Source organism: Galleria mellonella, unplaced genomic scaffold (genome assembly GCF_026898425.1).
Source record: "Galleria mellonella isolate WM207_F2 unplaced genomic scaffold, CSIRO_AGI_GalMel_v1 utg64, whole genome shotgun sequence".
Lineage (NCBI taxonomy): Eukaryota > Metazoa > Arthropoda > Insecta > Lepidoptera > Pyralidae > Galleria > Galleria mellonella.
In genome coordinates, this window is record NW_026442133.1 from 4,672,085 (window position 1) to 4,691,117 (window position 19,033).

At 29.7% G+C, this 19,033-nt stretch overlaps 1 protein-coding gene across 4 annotated transcripts in view; it reads right to left on the bottom strand.

Moving 5' to 3' along the window:
- The window catches only part of LOC113512384 (dachshund homolog 2), a 185,213-nt gene that overhangs the window by 112,308 nt on the left and 53,872 nt on the right, over positions 1-19,033 (bottom strand). For 2 of the 4 annotated variants that reach the window (XM_026896257.3, XM_026896255.3), the window contains exon 2: positions 5,220-5,231. The exons of the other annotated variants lie outside the window; for them this stretch is intronic. In XM_026896257.3, coding sequence (XP_026752058.2) covers positions 5,220-5,231 — 12 coding nt within the window. The remainder of the gene's footprint in view (positions 1-5,219; positions 5,232-19,033) is intronic. 4 annotated transcript variants of the gene reach the window in all.

The following is a 19,033-nucleotide window of genomic DNA, read 5'->3' on the forward strand; positions in this document are numbered from 1 at the left end:
AAACTCGAGATCTAATATCAATATTTATAAAAAAAATATATAACTGATTAAAAAAAAATAGTAACATAAGTAACTGACTTTATCTCACAATAACAAAAAAACATCCAAAATGTATTTAAGGCTAACAGTAACAAATAATAAGTTATACACAATATTTGATACATCGCTACACATTATATTTAATATTTGTTATAATCCTAGAATTCTGACAAAAATAATACTTACATATGTGAAATTATACAATTGTCAAATAAATTTGTTTTGTGCTTCTTTTATGATGAAATACTACTTAAAGTCATACAAAACGTAAGTACATACGTTATTAAATAGTTGTCCTATATCTATGTAAATGAGATTTATGAAAACAAAATAGAAATTAAAGAGATGACAAATTAAAACTGTGTAACTGAATATGAATGTTCGGAACCTCGAAATCTATCTCCATCCATATAAAAAAATATGAAGAAAGTAATTAGTTGCATTAACTTATAATTCAAAAGTACATAAATGCAACTTTTGCTAATTATATGTATGTCCTTTGTCTATTGTAGTAATATAAATTTAAAAGATATATATTATACATATATAATGTATAATTAAAATTTGAATGTCAAATTATAAGACCACTCATTGACTTATGATTTCTACATTTGGCATACATGCATGAGACGAATTATGAAAGCGGTTGAAGCAAAAGATATATATATATGTAAAGATAGAGCCCATTTGGTTATTTTTGCCTACACCGCAAAGAACTTGGCATAAGAATAGAGGGATAAATATTGTGATAGTACATTAACATTATTATTAATAATATATTAACATTTTATTCAACTTTAAAAAGTACGTAGTTTTTTAATTCACTTTTTAAGTGAGTATTCTACGTTGTAGCTTCGCCAGTTTACTATTAATATTTCTTTCTTTGGATAAATAATGACAAAATTAATATAGACTTCAGACAGTAGTGAATTCTATTAATTCCAAAACTAAATTATCGACGCAGTAATTTTGCTAATTTCAAAACTAACGAGGATACTACGTACTACTATACACATACATAACAAAGTAGATAACAAAGAACCTCTACGTTTTAGAAGTCGCTTAAAAAAATAATACCGTAAGAATCTAAAATAATAGCTTTTTTTTTTTTGTAATTAACAAAGGTGTCTTGTTACTTCCAACAATACAATACAATAGGAACTCGTTGCAGTTAAAACTGACGATTAATGTCACATAAATTTTCTTAATAAGTAGCAAGCAAAAACTAGTAAACACAATTTTAGATCATTCGCCCTTGTTTTCTGTCATTAATAATTAAATTCAATTAGCCAAGCAGAACATTTTCATACAGCGTTTTCTTTGTAACACTTATCAAATAAATCAAGTTCTCGCGTGAGGGTTGGCGCAGATTTATTTTTATTTATTTCACTCCCCCAAGATTTAATACCGAAGACGTCGACCGCAGTTTCCACAATTTCACGCTTATTGTTTTCCCATCCGTGATTTATGTTCCCGTAATAGACAACAGTATATTCTTGGACGCAATAAAGTTTGTCACCTAAATCTTTGCGCTTAAGCCTATGGCGTGTTCCTGCACCTAAAACTTCAGAACATTATTGTATCATAAAATTGCACGGTATCATAAAATTGTAATTAAAGTTGCAAGGTAAGCCAAAATAGTATTAACGAAACTCAACAATTCTCTCTCTCTCTAAATAACAAGTCGAAATCTTAAAATAATTTTAAAATTCTTCACACAAACACTGTGATTTGTTGAGAAAGAAAACAAAATGAAATTTTGATTATGATTCCTGAATACTCCATAAATACTATCTCTGCGTTTGTACCCTTTACGATGTGCCTTGAATAATTAATAATTATAGTAATCATGGCGGGATACTTTCCTTTAGGATACGTTAAGTACGAGTAGCTACGTAACTGATACTGATCAAGAAACTGGCGTCTCTTATAGAATTTATATTATTTTGCCGTGGAGTTACTAAATGAACCGATATATTATTATTATTATTATTATTGGAATGTCAAAAAAGTTCTATAGGTTAGATTGCCTTAAAATTCTCAGTTAGATACCATTAATCTCCACTAAATTGTCTTTGAAAATAAGATTCGTCTACTTAAACCATTAGATTATGAATCTTTGAAATGATAATGATAAATAATTTCTGATATATTGGAGACAGTCGTGACAGATATGTATGTATGTGTTTCTGATATAATAGGACATATATACCTCTTCTATAAAACAATATATTATTAGTAATCCCCAATCAGGACTAAGTAAAACTAACTTCATATCTTGTAATTCCACTATCAAAGCTTCTGTAATTGGCGTCGCCAAGTAAGATCAATTACATTGGTACCATAATCCGCACTACATTACTAGGTACGAGTGCGTTGGGCGTCCACAAGTTTGGCAATTATCGGGGGAGCGATGCTGTTATCATAGTATCGGCTTACGCAGAAACTGACTCTCGCCTATTTATTTTTATGTCAGCAACCGTCATTATGAGACACTCCATTAGCTTGGATTGCGGTGAGTCCCGTTTTCGGTTACGCTTTTGGGGTGCGATTGTTATGTTCTTACTATTTTTTTCTCGGTTGTGACGTTCTGATAAAGGGTTTGGAGAGGTTCGTTACTTCCAAAAATAATATTGCACATGACCTAGAAAGAATAAATGTTGCATAAGTTAAATGTTGTTGTATAAGTTTAATTAAATCACTATTAATTATATAGTCATATTTATCAAAAACTTCGGCGTGAAATATTTATAATAGCACTAGTGAGTTTCATAGATGGGACAATGTTAAATATGTCTATTAGAACGAATAGGTGAACTTTTCAAGTATTAGAGCGGCTTAAATACTCCATTTTAGAGTAAACGAATTCTTTTCGTAGTGCTCTATATCAGTCATAGAAAATATCAGTATTTTAACCGCATGTAAAAATTACATGGTTTAACCTTTTTGGTCTACCAGCTTAAATTTAAATGAGATGTGAGCGCATCGAATTATAATAATGTAGACTAGATACTATCAGTAATGTAATTGTTAATAATGTAAATGAACTTGAAATAGCTGCAAAAATCATATTTATTGTTGGTACGCGTGAGTACAGTCAGTGTAAAAAAACTAAACAAAACCGCGCCCGCGACGAAATCGAATATTGAAAGTGTCGAGAGACATAGATAAGGAGCACGTGCCGCTCCCTTGCCGCCACTTAGGCCATACCCGTAATCTGAATACCGCAAAGCTCACTGCGATAAACTGCCATTAAAAAGCATTCGATTTATTACTGAACGATTTCCGAACGATTTATGCCGGTTGTTCGAGTACTGAAGAGTATCAATGTAACAGAAGGTACACATCTCCGAATAATATGGTGTTATTTTAAATATCTCAAATACATTGAATCAATATTTGACTATGAAAATAACTTTAAATAACCAAGTAAATTTTGGTCTAAATTTTACCAATAGAGTGGGCCAACGGATGTAATAATACATATTATTAAGTTCATTGGCCCACTCTATTACATTCATAATACATATACCAAATTGCTTCACTTCAGAGTGTAGAGTTCTTATCTGTCTTAAAAAAATTATTCATACCTATGCATTATTTTTTTATATATATATCATCATCCTTTCAGTCATTATCCGTCCACTGTCCAAAATAATTCATAAAATAATTCAATAATTAATATAATGAATTAGACCTATTTGTTTTAAAATTTCATACAGTTAATATCAAAGAACATTACGTTCTGCGCCACACAATCTTTCGACGGACCAACCCTAGTGAAACTAACACCGCGTATAGTTTTGCTTTTTGTTATATTTGCCTGACAATATTCATCACTCACCGCCCGTGTCACTGATCAAATACCATCCACAAAGGAGTCCCCAGATATTTCTGACAGATATACCCCTGATAGATAGTTTGGCAAACACAAAAAGTAAATCCTGATCAAAACTTATCTGTGGACGTCGTAAATGTTCATGACACATTCAAATAATATAAGTTTTTTTTATTAGAAACAATAGGTATCGCAGTTAAAACATATTACCTATTTAAAGAGCAGTTCAATATAGTGAACTTCATAAAAATGCTCGAGTAGATAGCTTAACACAACGTTAACTATTAAGAACACAAACAGTATCAACATTACCGACAAACTATGAATAGAATTCTGAGTCTTTGTTATTATATTTGTATCCTCGACTCTTAGTGGACGTGTTCACACTCACTACCAATTACTGGCACTAAATCATAACGTTCACGTGGCGTAAACATCCTTCCCCGACTACAAGGCATTTTTAAAAAGTAAAAAGACCAAAAGCGACTCGCTGACAGCCTATTATAGTAAGCTAATAGTCATTTTTTGTTATTGTTTCTCGAACGTCCGATTATTTACACGTTACTATACTAGCCGTATGGGAATGTTTACATATTAAATTAAACTCTTTTTTAACCGATTCGTCCAAAAATATACTGTTGTAATCATTATTTGAAAGTATATCATAAAACAGATACAATATGAGTAATATACACATATTGTTTCAATCAAGAAAACCTTTTTATTAAAAAAATCTATATGTTTTTAATCTTTAATGTTAACTTGTAATCTGCTTCGTCTTTGCACGGTTTATTTTTAATAAAATACAGTCCAAGTTACTGTAATAATGTAGCTTTATATAAATTATCTTTTTCAAAAATTGGTTAAATATTTTTTAAGTTTATCTATTATCATTAATCATCAAATTTTTACTCATTTTAGTATATATTGTATCTTAGTGGTGATTTAATTAAAATTACAACAATGCGATATTTATAAAACTTTGTTGACTAATTATTTGCTTTTTGAATAATATTATGACTTTTCGTCATATATATATAAATATATATGAACTTATACTATTCTACTTCCTTTAAGCACTACTCATATCGGAAACGACTTGTCTCTACACTAAACAATGAAGCTCTGTATTAAATGATTCAAGAATCGTTAGACAAGTTAAAACAAGCGGACATCTAATCTTATCTACGGTAAACTCAAAACGCAGTAGCAGTTTGTCTTGGGTTCAGTAAAAACATGATAAATGATTTCGGTTACAAAAAGTGTTTGTCTATTTTTTCTAAACGAGTTCCGGTTGGAGCGAGATGAATTCTTTCCTTGGATAGACATAATACCTATTCACCTTGAGAAGTACCTGAGGAAGAAGAGAGATCCATATTATTGACTTTATTCGAATACTAAGAATTATTTACTATTTCCACTAAATTTCAAATTACAGAAAAGCAAATGAAAAATAAAAAAAACTCGCATCTAAAAAATAAATAATACTCTAAGAACTTCCCAACATTAAAAACAATGTTTTAATAAAACAGCAGAAGAAAAATATAATTGAAGCCAAAAATTAGAGGGCACATAGACATTAACAATAAAAACTGAAAGCAAAGCCGAGTTTAATCGTGTCGTAAAAATAAAAATTAAATAAAAAATGTTTGGGGTGGAAAGTTTAGCGACCGTAATTCCACCTTACAATTACATTCTATGTTGAAGAAGCAAAAATTCATTCACCGGATGTTACGAGTATAAAATATCCTAAGGATGTCCACTTGCACTTTTATGTATTTATTTTGGCATGCTCTTGTTTTTTTAACAATGTAAATATTGATATTATTATAATTCCGTATTTATAATAATAAATAACACAAATGTGATACACTTACAATTATTTAAGCAATTTTGTTCTTACATTTTCTATTTTCTATACCAGTAGATATTTCTATAGTGTATAAAGAAGGTGGCCTAAAAACTCTTGCTAATAGAGAGTGCCACACACACATGTAGCAACAGTAGTATAGATTTATATTTTTTAATAAAACTTACATTTATTATTATTATTATTTTATATATTTCGTTAATTTATTAACAGATATAAAACATGTCGAAGAAAAAATACTAATATTAACTCAATATATGCTAAGGTTCTCTACCCGGTCGTACAACTTAACAGTAATGTAGCAAGTCACCTCGACAGGTAGCTGCTGCGTTTCAATTTCTTCGAGGCATTTTATTTACAAAACTAATTACGTTTGTCTGATAGAGTATTAAACAGCTCCCGGTGCTTCTCTTGATTCGTTGACAGTTAATAAAGACATTCCAAACGTATTTAAGATCTGATCCTATTCCATCTGCGATTTGATCGTTTCATAATGAAGCTATTATAGGCTGCGGCGTATTTTTACTTTTTTCCGCGTGTGACTGTACATTTGTTTTGTTAATCATCTACAATAATAAATTGTTATTACCTATGGAATGAGATACATAAAATCTTCATTAGATCGAACTTTGTTAGATGCAGCGATATTTTTGATCGTATTTTTTAATTTTTTTATTGCTGTTGGCACGAACATCATTGTCGGCACGCCACGTGGTCCGGATAATTGAAACGTCCAAACATTAAATTTATGTTTTTGCTACTTTTCATATTTAGGGTACCGTAGTAAAAGTTCCTACATAACATAAGATTTATTGTCAAGTAGATGTTATATGTACAACAATATACTATGTATAAGCACACATAAACAAAGTTATCAACCAAAAGGTACCCTTTATTAATACAAAAAATATGTGGAGTATTTTGTAAAAATCATCGCGTAAAATAACAAGCACTAATACAGGCTTGATTTAATTAAGTAAAAAAGTATGAAAGTTTTCCATAAACGTCATTAATTTCAGTACAGACGTAATTTCGAATAACCGAGCGAACGGTAACATTAAAATCTTAAATATTAATTGTAACAGGAGCCGTTTCGTCCCCGACATCCCTTTCTGTGAATGCTGGGGCAACATAATCAGCCCCCAAGGGACAACCTCTTGTAATTAGCGGCTGTTCATTTCTTAATTTCAATATTTAATTACAAAGGAAACTCGATGACTGCTACGAATAGAAAGAGACGTCATTTTCAGAAAGAGCCGCGAATCCGTTTTGTTTCTAATTCGTTAAGTACACCGTTTGATACTATACTGGCTTCTGTATTATTTCTTTGTGTACTTTATCAAAGAATATTTCATTTATCTGATTCAATTATCGCTTGCGTTGAATATTATCTAATATTTTTCTTATATAAGTTATTAGCTATTTTTTTTATTAATATATATGTAGACTATATAAAACATTAGTTATTCGATACTCTTGCTGTTCCGTATCTTACAGACAATTTAGTTACCAGAGAGCAGCAAACATCAATGTAACTTTATCGTGTTCGCCGGGAAGCCGTCTTACAATTTCCCTTTGTCGTACCCATTGTCAGACGTAATATTATGGCCCCCGACATATTATCGTTTTATTCCATTTCTCTCGACCCGCTATGAAATTCCCTTTTTAACTATTACCTGTCTAAAGATTTCATTAAGGAGAATACGGCTTTGTGAATTTTGCATGAGCCCTCCACTAACTCATACGAATAGTGTAGTTACATGAAATGGGGAATTATCTTTGTTATTCGCTTTTTGTCGTATGACCAGCATTGAAAACAGAGACGTCACAATGTTAATGATTTTCCCTTTGATAACAGTTTTCATTTTACACTTTTCAATTGATTCAGTGTCGGTGTGTAGGTGCGTGCTTTTGGCACGTTTTGTTCGGAATCGTTGACGGGCGTTGGTGCGGACGTGTCCATTCACGCGCTCTGTGTTCGACAATTGTTTTGTTGTGTAAAATCATACAATTTCTGGACGGTGACCGCTGCCCTCCGCCGCCACGCCCCCACATTACCCAATACAATAAAAAATCATTAGCTCAACAATAATAAAAATATAATTTAAGTAATATATATATGTAATCTAACGAATATATAATGACCTAATGTTTAAAGATTGTGGTATATAAATTATATAAAAGACTTTCAATTAAACTATCAAATAGATACTTTCATCTAACTTTATTTCTTTATTGCATCCTTATACAAGCAAATTAATAAGCTGCTATTATTATATATGTATAATTATAATTTATGTTTGCATTTCTCTAATAAAAATAATCTAGATATAATACAATATACTTCAAAGAATACAATATACATAAGTAGGTATTGATTAAATTACATTTCGTAATTGGGAACCGTTCTTTATGACAATCTATGGAGAAGTCTATGTTAATTAAGTGACATTTAACTGCTGAATACGTATATATTTATATTTATATATTTATATATTTATATATATATATATATATATATATATATATATATATATATATATATATATATATATTATTTTAATAAATGAATATATGAATATATAATTCATAATATCAATCCATATTACTTTAAAAATAAAATATTACAGGCTATTTGACGACCGAATAGAATAAATTTTTTGCTATTGGCGCCAAAATATTTCCTGGAGAAACCATGGAAACAAATTAAAATTTCGACCCAGAGTTGGGCTCAAATTTTAAGCAATACAATAAGTGAATATGTTTTTTTTTAACTCTAATAGTTTTCTATTTATATTGACACGCTACATCAAGAATAATCAAACATTTTCGCTACCGTTCCCGACGTTTGTATTATTTTTTATTAAAAACAGTCTTTTGTGTTAATTGAAAAAAGATCTACCTGGCTTGTAACAGATACACTTATTTTTTAAATTAATTTCATCAATAATTTGCTACAAATAATGTTGAGTCATACAAGTCGTACATATGCCATCGGCGGCTTTTAACTAGACAAAGTTTGGGAGCAAAAAACAGAAAGTTCGTTTTTCATCGACTGCCATTAGAAGGACACTTGAAAGATAAATGTAGTAGTAATTAAAATCTATTTGTAAACACAAAAACGTATCCAGCATTGTACCCAAAAATAGTTTTTAAATCAACTAGCATTTAATGTGTTTACAAAAGGAATGTTTTCTCTCTTTCATGATTTAATAAGTAGATAGTCTAGTATCACGTCATCTATTCATGTTTTAACTTCATTTACGTATGTTCAATGAAAAATTAAAATAATCAAAACAAACAGGCTAGAGATTTGAAACAGAATAGAGTCCCGGCCGTGTGATCGTTCAGTGCTGAACAAAAATAAACGTTATGATTTGTTAAACAGGTTATTAGAAAAACATCGGCGCTGTCGACGTGCAGTTAGGAAATAAACTATTAAAACTCGGCCAAGCGTGAATCGTTGCCTAAACTCTTTATGTATTATTTTTATATTTATCCAGTAGCACATCCCAGCTTTGTATAAAATGTGCAGAAAATTTCTCTGTAAGTCTGAAATGCCTTTTAAATTTTACATTTACAATTTTAATAACATAAAAAACTAAATAGATCTTTATGCAAAAGTCTTAGAAACCATCTTCATTTCACATATGTAATGTACATGGTTTCTTGATTATAAAGTTTCATATAAAATATACAATAAATAAACCATATGTGTTCATTAGACACCTACATTTTCATATGTATAATTATGCAAAACATACATCTTAAGTGGATAATTAGGTAGTTTATTAAGGAATTATTTGTCATCAGCTTAACATCAATCAATTTAATTATGTAATTCACATTTTTTTTTTTTTATTAAATGTCTCATACAGTCATGTATTTTTTTAAGTATAAAAATTAACACAGTAAATATAATTGCCACATGGCTACAGTCTTTTGTAATCCATAGCGACAATATTAAAATAATAATATGGTATTATAGACTCTATTATAATTTTTATATCCGGTTTTTACTTTCATATATGGTTAACGCGGACACTGAAATTAGTTATAAAATAACTATTACGGTGTCATCTTGAAGACCTCACAACATCGACGAGTGCTATTAATATGTATAAATAGTTTTAGTCCGCCGTTATACACACGGATAGGAAACAGATTGATATTTGAGGATATATTGGAATTTCATAACAGCACTGGGAATTTTAAAGTAAACAGTAGTTACCCGTAAATCAAGAACGTAATAGTTACATTCTGACGCTACAAGAGTACATCTGAAAAATCTTTTGTTTGATCAGACTTAAACATCTGGATGTTGAACAAAGTTCATAATAAAATATGAAGAAAAAATATGTTAAGTCCTTTTGTATCGACCGCTTCTGTTTGTTCGTGACTGGGATTGAACAGTCTTGATACTATAAAATAGTTGTACTTTTAATATGTTATTTTACTACTTGAATTATACACTTATCAGAATCTTTCCGACTTATTAATACGAATGAAAATCGTTGAAATTAATTATTGTAATTGGATTTCTTGTAAGAAATAATACATATAAATTCCATTAGCAGATTTCAGCAACATTTGCAACAACAGTACAGCTGGTTTAATAGAACACTGTAATTATTAACTATATTTGATATTTTAGCACCCAAAAAGAAATGGACAATATAAAATATTACTTATGTCCATTATTGAAATGCAACATGAAATTTATATACTTGTAGAAAAAGATAATTTTGTTAATACTTACTACAAATTAGGTATTAGTTGTTCTTTTTTTCGAGAATTTTAGTATATTTTTTTATTTATAGTAATATAAAATAAATCTAGGAAAAATAATATTTTTTCTAACATCATAAATACTAATACTAGTTGTAAGGAAATAATATCGTTAATTAACATAGTGTATATTCATTTTATCAAAACAGCAGTTTATTAATAAAGAAATAACTTGAAAACAAACTAACTCAGTATCTTTGTGTAATGTTTATATCTGTATACTACAAAATATACGATAAGTTAGCTATCTTAGAATCCATTCAACCCATGATATGAAATATTTCTGAGTTTTTATAACTTTCTAGCTGTGTCCTCAAGCGATTCAGTAATAAATATACTTTGAAAATCAATTTGAGATATTATAATATAGGGTTTTTAGAGATATTATAGGGTTGTTTAACTTATTTATCATCCTGGTTCATTTTACCTCAAAAATAAAATATTATAATATCTGCATTATAATGTTTTATTTTTACTATTTCAGCCGTTAACTGTCCACTGCTGAACATAAGTTTTCTCCAAAAAGGGAGTTTTGCTAGTAGTTGCCATGCTTGGCAGGAGAGTTGGCAACCGCTTTGGTTTTTAGAGATGTTTAATAAGGGATATTGCTACCCATCTCTCGCTCTCCCTTAGTTATAATATTATAATATTATTTTAGGAAGTCTATATATTTCAATACTAAATCAGATTTTAATAAATAAAACAGCTTGTTCTTTAAATATCACGTAACGGTATTATTTAACAAGATACATAGACTGAAGTAGAAACCCAACTATAATGGAACTCCAAGCTAACCGTAGGCCATTTGTGCCAATTAACTATTGTAATGCATTGCCACACAATGTTGGAGGCAGACAATAATAACTTATTAAAATCAGAACAATTTCGGATTTCAATTTATTGAATTATACTATTTTTTGGAGAATATAATTAACACTTTGTATAAAATCTTATTTATATATTAAAGTACAAAAATTGTAAAACGAGAAAATCATTGGACTGAAATTTATTTTTTTATTTAAAGTTTTTATTATGATTGACGTTTGCATACTTGCTCTTATTATTATACGTCATAATAATTGTAGCATTGACTAACAATAATTATAATACGAGTATATAACATTAATGTATATCCGCAAAAAAAATATATATATATATATATATATATATACATATATATATATATATATATATATATATATATATATATATATATATATACAAAATATGTACTCACATGTAACTATCATTTGAATGACTCTATTTTATTAAATATCTTGTTAATATAAATCAAATATCAAAACTATTAAGTTGCAGATTAAATGCAGCCGAAACGTATCGCAGTAGTTCATAGTAACTCGTTGGGATTTGTTTTGATAATACATCATAAAACTATTAAATATTGTATCGCTGAGTGAGACTAGCCGCGCAACTGTTTTCTGTACCAGTCTTCAAGCGATGATCGATAAGCGGAATACATAAAAAAATTATAGGCCCAATACTTTTTCTTCAATCTAGTAGTACAAAATTCACAATTATTATTTGTTTGAATAATTTACGTGAATACGGACTGTTTGGATATTATTCGTTTATCGCTTATGACTTGTCCCGTATTGATCATGGCGTAATCAGTTTGTTATTTCAGCGTTTAGACGATGTTTAAACTTTATTTTGTTTCGTCGGAGGCATGTGGGAATCATTCTATTGTATTATACATCCGGGTTATGATTGGTTCTTTTAGTTCCAATTTTAGTATCATTAGTCGTTTAATGTAACACTTTTTCTGTTCGTAAAGTACTCTCGTTCATAAAACACTTACGGCATATTAATACTACAATTTTGTTTGCTTATGTTCTAAGATTTGTTTTTATTGGTGCAAAATTTTTTTTTAAATAGAAATTAAAGGAGCGTTTCAATGTATCTCTCTTTAGAATACTCTATTTCTTAAATCTTGAATTATATATAATTCTAATAATTTAGATAAAATTGACTTCTAGCAACTTGTTAATAGTATAAAGTCATATATTTATTTAACCACTTTATAACGATAATTTTAGATTTTATTGTTATTTATTACTTTAAATATTCATATAGAAACCAAATGTCTATCTACTTTAACTATGTCACTTTATCTGCGAAATTCGATTAGAATTAGTACTCTGATTTCCTAAGATTTCCTTCTTTTACAAACCATATATAAAATGTCATTTTATAATTAAATCATTACATTTTTAAGCCTTGTTATGGTTTCATTATGAGTATGTAAGTCATAAAGATTTATTATTCTTTTATAACAATGCATTTTTTCAATCATGTGTGAGTACAACACTATCTCGTAGAGCTGACGTGTGTCACAAGTACCGGCTGACTTCCGTTCCCAGCATCATCGTCGGCTTATCTTACACAAATATAACAAATTAAACTTATGTTGTGTTGACTTAAAAATATGTTTCACTTGTCATGATGTACGATTGTAAACGTTTTCCAACACTTTCTGTTTCGAATTTATAAAAAAAATCTGTTTCTGTTGGTCAATATTTTAGAAAAAAGTAGATAGAAGGCATAGGTTATGACTCTTGTGCCTCTTATTGTCACATTAAATAATTATTTAAAAAATTATATAGCAGTTACTAACAATTTAATTAAAAAGAAATATAGTTATGAATTACCAGTTTATATCAGCGAGTTTTCCCTCATTTCAGCGCAAGATAATCGATTTAACGGGATAAAAATTAGTAATAATAATAGTAGTCATTTTATGACAATTTTTTGAGTCTTTAAGGTGTCAAAAGTTCACAAAAAAATAATTTTCATATTTATAATATTAATAAGTAAGTAAGGATGAGCATAATGATACCCATTATACTCTATCATGATGCCAAGATTTAAAAATTAGAACATTTACATGTTAGTAAAACATTTTTAATTAGCACTCTTTAGCATTATACTACCAATTTTTACTAGCACTACCACTTGAAACAGTTTTAGTTAACAAGTTAATAGACCTAATCAATTTGCTTGAAAGTATGTATATAAGTAAAAACATATTAAAACGGTCAGTCACGCAAACTAAGCCGTCAAATATCGAGCTCTATCAGGTGCCTCATTGTTAACAATTTTGGTATGAACAGATAATGAAGAAATATAAAGAACAATAGGTATATACAGGGTACATTTGGTATTAATTGTATTTTTAGCTGATTTCCAGTAGCAAAAGGGGATGAGGCATGAATTTCTATTGATAATGTAAATTTAATAATTAAACAAGACTTACTTATTATGACAGCTGTTTGTTACGAGTAATCAAATAAAGAATATAAATACAATTTTTATACTTGTACATATCTTTTTCATATATGATGCATATTATTCTTACTCTATGATATCTATTAATTTCTAATATGTATTCTGAAAGTGAAAATATTTTTTTTATTTCATTTAATACCTGGCGACTCCACTGCTTTATTAAGCATTGTTATATTTAGCAAACTATTTGCTATATAAAAGGAAATAGATTATGTTCCCGGTAATCAATAATATCTCGCCGTTCTCCTGACACACGAATAAAGTCGGAGACACTGTATTTTTTTATTATTATTATATAAATGATATTAAAAAAATAAAAAGCATCTCTTTTTGAGAAACAAAACTGAGTATTTCTGAACAAAAATTTGATGATGAGAATAAATAGAGGAGAGACGTACTAATTTTGAACATTAACATATGCTCATTGCATGAATGCGAATAATAAATTTATAAACAGAATTATAATTAGGTACGACAAGTAATAATCAACTTAAGCAATAATCTACTTTAATTCAAGAAAGTAGTGTTTCTTTTAGAATGTATCATGTAAAATCAGAAGACAAGTTTCTACGGAGCTTGTGCTGTTATAAACATGCAATCTGCATCTTTCGTGTAAACAAGAAAATCTAAATATTAGAGACTTTAAATGACCACCGTTTATTGATTTAATAAATTTACTACAAACGACATATTTGACAATTTAATAATAGATTATCTATAGTATAATAAGTACATAAGATCATAAATATTATATAAAACCAATCACATAGCAATAAGTAATAAATAATAAACAAGTGCCACAATCACATTAATTGCTTGGTCCTCAAAATCAGGACACTTGTGTTATATGAGAAACTAAACAACGAATATCTGAAGGTACAGCCCAGATGCAATGATCGATGAATACAAATAAGTATAATTACCTAATATTATTTCTGTATATATAAAACGTACTTGCTCTATATTTACAGTGCTGCATTTAGTTCCTAGGTAACAAGGCAAGTCGACCGACTTGAGACCTCAAGCGACGCGTGCCGTGGTCTGCAGTCACCCTTATTTCTTGTATCTCTTTAAACATACACTTAAATAATAGGTATATATATACTTATATATACGTACATATATGTACATCACGCTTGCCTATTATTGGGATGAGCAGAAACAAAAAAAAATTAAAAAGTTTTAGTCACAACAAACTTCTTTCGCTTAAGAGAGGAATCCCTTAGATTATGTAAATAGAACATCTCCGTGCAAATTCTTCCAAAAACAGGTCAACTTTTTGATTCATTATCGCGTAAATCAGGTTACCAGTATATAATGTAAGAAAAGTTTATAAGATTAAAATAAAATATATAAAAATATATAAAATTCTCACGAATATAATTGAAAGAACAACATAATCAATGCATAATGATTCGTAATGGTGCTTATCTTTACTGAATATTTTGATTTATACCTGAATATAGACAAACATGTATTTGTTCTTAAATCTTTGAAAATGACCGCCATTTTAATTGACATATGTATATTATTTTATAAACAACATGTACATATGTATATTTATATTATATCAGAAAAAATAGTTCCAAATTCAAATAAAAAAGACCTGATCTGGGAATTTTTTTAATCCAATTACAACACTGAAAAAAGAGTGTTTAACAACTTAGATGAGTAAATTTTGACACGTTTTTGGTACTCAATGCTATATATAAGCTTCCTATATATATCAAATTCACCAATTTATTAATACATAAAGCGCTTATATTACGTATATCACTTTCGTAATTTTGCTTTCGTCTGACAAAATAGTAAAAATAAACAAAAATAAATATCGAAGCTCGCTTCCAAATCGATTCTGTCTATTCATAAACTACAAGAACTATGGAAGCAAACACTAACGCAACTGTTTTTATAATTACATTATGAAACGCTCTTTTATATTGCAGGCTACAAATCAATACGCACCCCTTTAATTAAACTGGCACTAAGTCAACTTTAACTATAGGCGAAACTAGTTAGATGAACATATATGTATAATTTACTAGTATAATTGTCCACTGTTTGTCGGGTTGTGTGCAAATAAACGATGTGACGTAACGCTCGCACTGTACGATATACCAGTTTTTAGACTTATGAATAACGAAAATACTATGTTTTCAATCATTTAAATAAAACGTTCCTAATTTGAATTTTTATTTGTTATATGTTATGGAATATCTTCATGAATTCTGAATAGATTTTGATAAATATTATTGCGATCAATACTCATTATTGTATTCTTGAAATATATACTTAATGAAATAATTACTTAATACTACATTTTAGTTGTATTTGAATCAATATAATATAAATATTATATTATTACAATAATATGAGGGAGACTGAGCAGAGACTTTTACCAGAGGGAGATTTTGTACAAAAGTCGATTGCTTGGGTACCTCTGTCCCATTCGTGTTTCAATCGTGAAGCAGTTGTGTTTGCATGGCTGTGTTTCGGTTTGAAGGGTGGGATATGGCGTGAATTTACAGGGTACAGAGGAATAACACCTGAGTCCTCAGGAATGGCAACGCATGAATCATGGGCGAAACAATATACTCTGTTATGTCCATGGTACTGCTCATGTCTATAGGCGACGGTTACCACTTTCCATCAGGTGGGCCGTGAGCTTGTTTGCCATTCTAAGTTGTATAAAAAATAAAAAATATGAAAAAGAACATCAGTACCAAACATCTAAACGCGATATTCGCTAAACGCTTGACGCGTCACAGTGCCAGCGACCTGTAGGCATCGAATGAAATAATAATCGAATCAACGCAACGTCCATTCAATTATCCCTGAAAATTGAAGCTCATTAAAATAATAAAACAGCCGGCGGCCGAATCAAATTGAATGATAACAAAAGCTCGTGTTAATTCGAGGCGACAGCGCGTTTTGCACCTCAGGATAAGGGAAACTCGATCCTAAGTACTAGATATTGAATTCATCGTCTTATCACTACTTGTATTAATAAAAGTCTTCGGCAGATTACTAGGTAGGTAGTACGTATCTTATTTATCATTTAAAAGAAGGCATATAATTGACAAAATAATTCTAGTCATTTTATTTAACTTCAAAATGTTCTCAGTTTTTTTATTTATTTAATATTCCACTCATAATACATGGTCAAGAATAAATCCATCTAAATATTTGATTTAAGCATCATTATGTTGTTAGTAGTATGTGATTATATATTAAAATATATTCCATCAAAAATTTCTTAAGAAAGTCGAAACTAACAATAAAAATAACTTACGATTAACCAAAAAGAACAACAAACAATGTTAGCTTTTGACATAATTTCCGAAATTTCAGATAACGTACAACCCTAACAACAATATCGATGTATCTAAATTTAGATATCTAATCATATCAGTAGTTCCCACCGGCGTGCAATATAAAGCTCGGCGTACACTAGCGGATGCCCCTGTTTGCACAATAATAGCGTTGTGTCAGTGTAGCAACTCCTCAATGCAACCCCAAATGCAATTGTGTACATTCGTGCGGATTGAGTTACAGCGAATGCGATAGGAACATTTGCATCTATGGCATGATAGTTCACTAGATATAAAATTTATATAAAGAGGAAAATAGAGAGAATTATGTTTTATTTCTATATTCAAAATTAACATAACAAGAATAATAAAGTATCACAAATGTAAATTGAAGATATATACAATATTAGTAACATTATGAGTAGTACTCCCTAAGACTTCACCAAATACTCCTAGTATATAGATAATTTCATCTTTCCTGACATAACGTATTAAGATACAAAAGGTGGCATATTCATGCAGTGATAACCAAAGAAAAAGTTAAAAATTCGTTGCCTAAACTAAACCTCACCAGACCACAAATTAAACCCGAAATTTCTCTGAATACAAAGTATCTCCAGTCTTCAAATCTCGTTTCTTTTATCCAACTATAATAACAATACAATAATAATGCTACAGAATAATTACCTAATATTACTGCTGTTTGGAAGTCATCAAGGAGTAAAATTTGTCATTTTGCTAGAAGTTATTCTGCAATCGAACTGTCAATAGGTTGAAAAATTACAATAACATTTTTAATTTTAAATATATCTTGTGTATATTTGATATTAATTACAACTAAGTATTACCAATATTAAGTGCTAAATAAATCCATTCATTCATTGACAATTGCCAGTAATGGAGCCTGCCCCCCAACTATAAATGAGCATCGAATACTCCCCTATTTGGTGACCACTTGGCGGCCATCCCGCAAATTGCTCTTTCCGAACGAAATTGTCAATAAAACTCATCTGATTCGCAGTTAAACAAGCGAGCAACATTATTAATTTATGCGTTGTAATATGGTGCAAACGTTGGCGTTATCCCGTGTAAATTATTAATAGTGCTGGGGTAAAAATTAAGCTTAAATCGAATGGGTAGTTTCGGATAAAACGTCCGTTTTATGCTTCTATGTGACGATTAATTTGCCGGACCGTATTCTATGACAATAGGTCGAATCTCTTTTATGGGATAAAAATATTATGATATATGAGTAAAGGCATCACGATATTATTCAAATATTTTAGTAATTTTGACGATTCTGTTTACTGATTACTTTTACTGTCTTTGCAAACATTTGATGATTACAACTGGAAATTTGAATTTGAATATTTGATTTAGATACTTATCGATTCTTGACCGAAACAATATTCCAATTTTCTTAAACATCAAATGCATTATTGTGAAACACTTAAAAGAGAATAGCCCCCTTGAGATACACCTCGATGTTGTCTTAAGAGAAAACGATTACACAAATCTGAAGAAGCTATTAATCCGGCTCGCTGCCCCCGAATGGCATCATGGTTTGTTTAATAAAATCGCGAATTTACATATCAAAACCTACAAAGGGGCATAATTGGACCCGATGACTTAGAAAACGTAGTGGGTGAGGCGGGCACGCCACCCCCGAGAACAAACAAAGGAATTATACCCGCCTCAAGAAACTTTTAGCAATGGAAAGCGCCTTAACAAACAAACGCGTGTGTATCTAATGAAATTCCTATGGTTGCATAACATACCCGTGTGAGCGCTGAGCGTTATTAGCGGAATTATTTCTCGGGGTAAAATCTTTGAAGGCACTTGTTCTCTCGGAAAAGTTGTTAAGAAAATGGGTTGAGATCT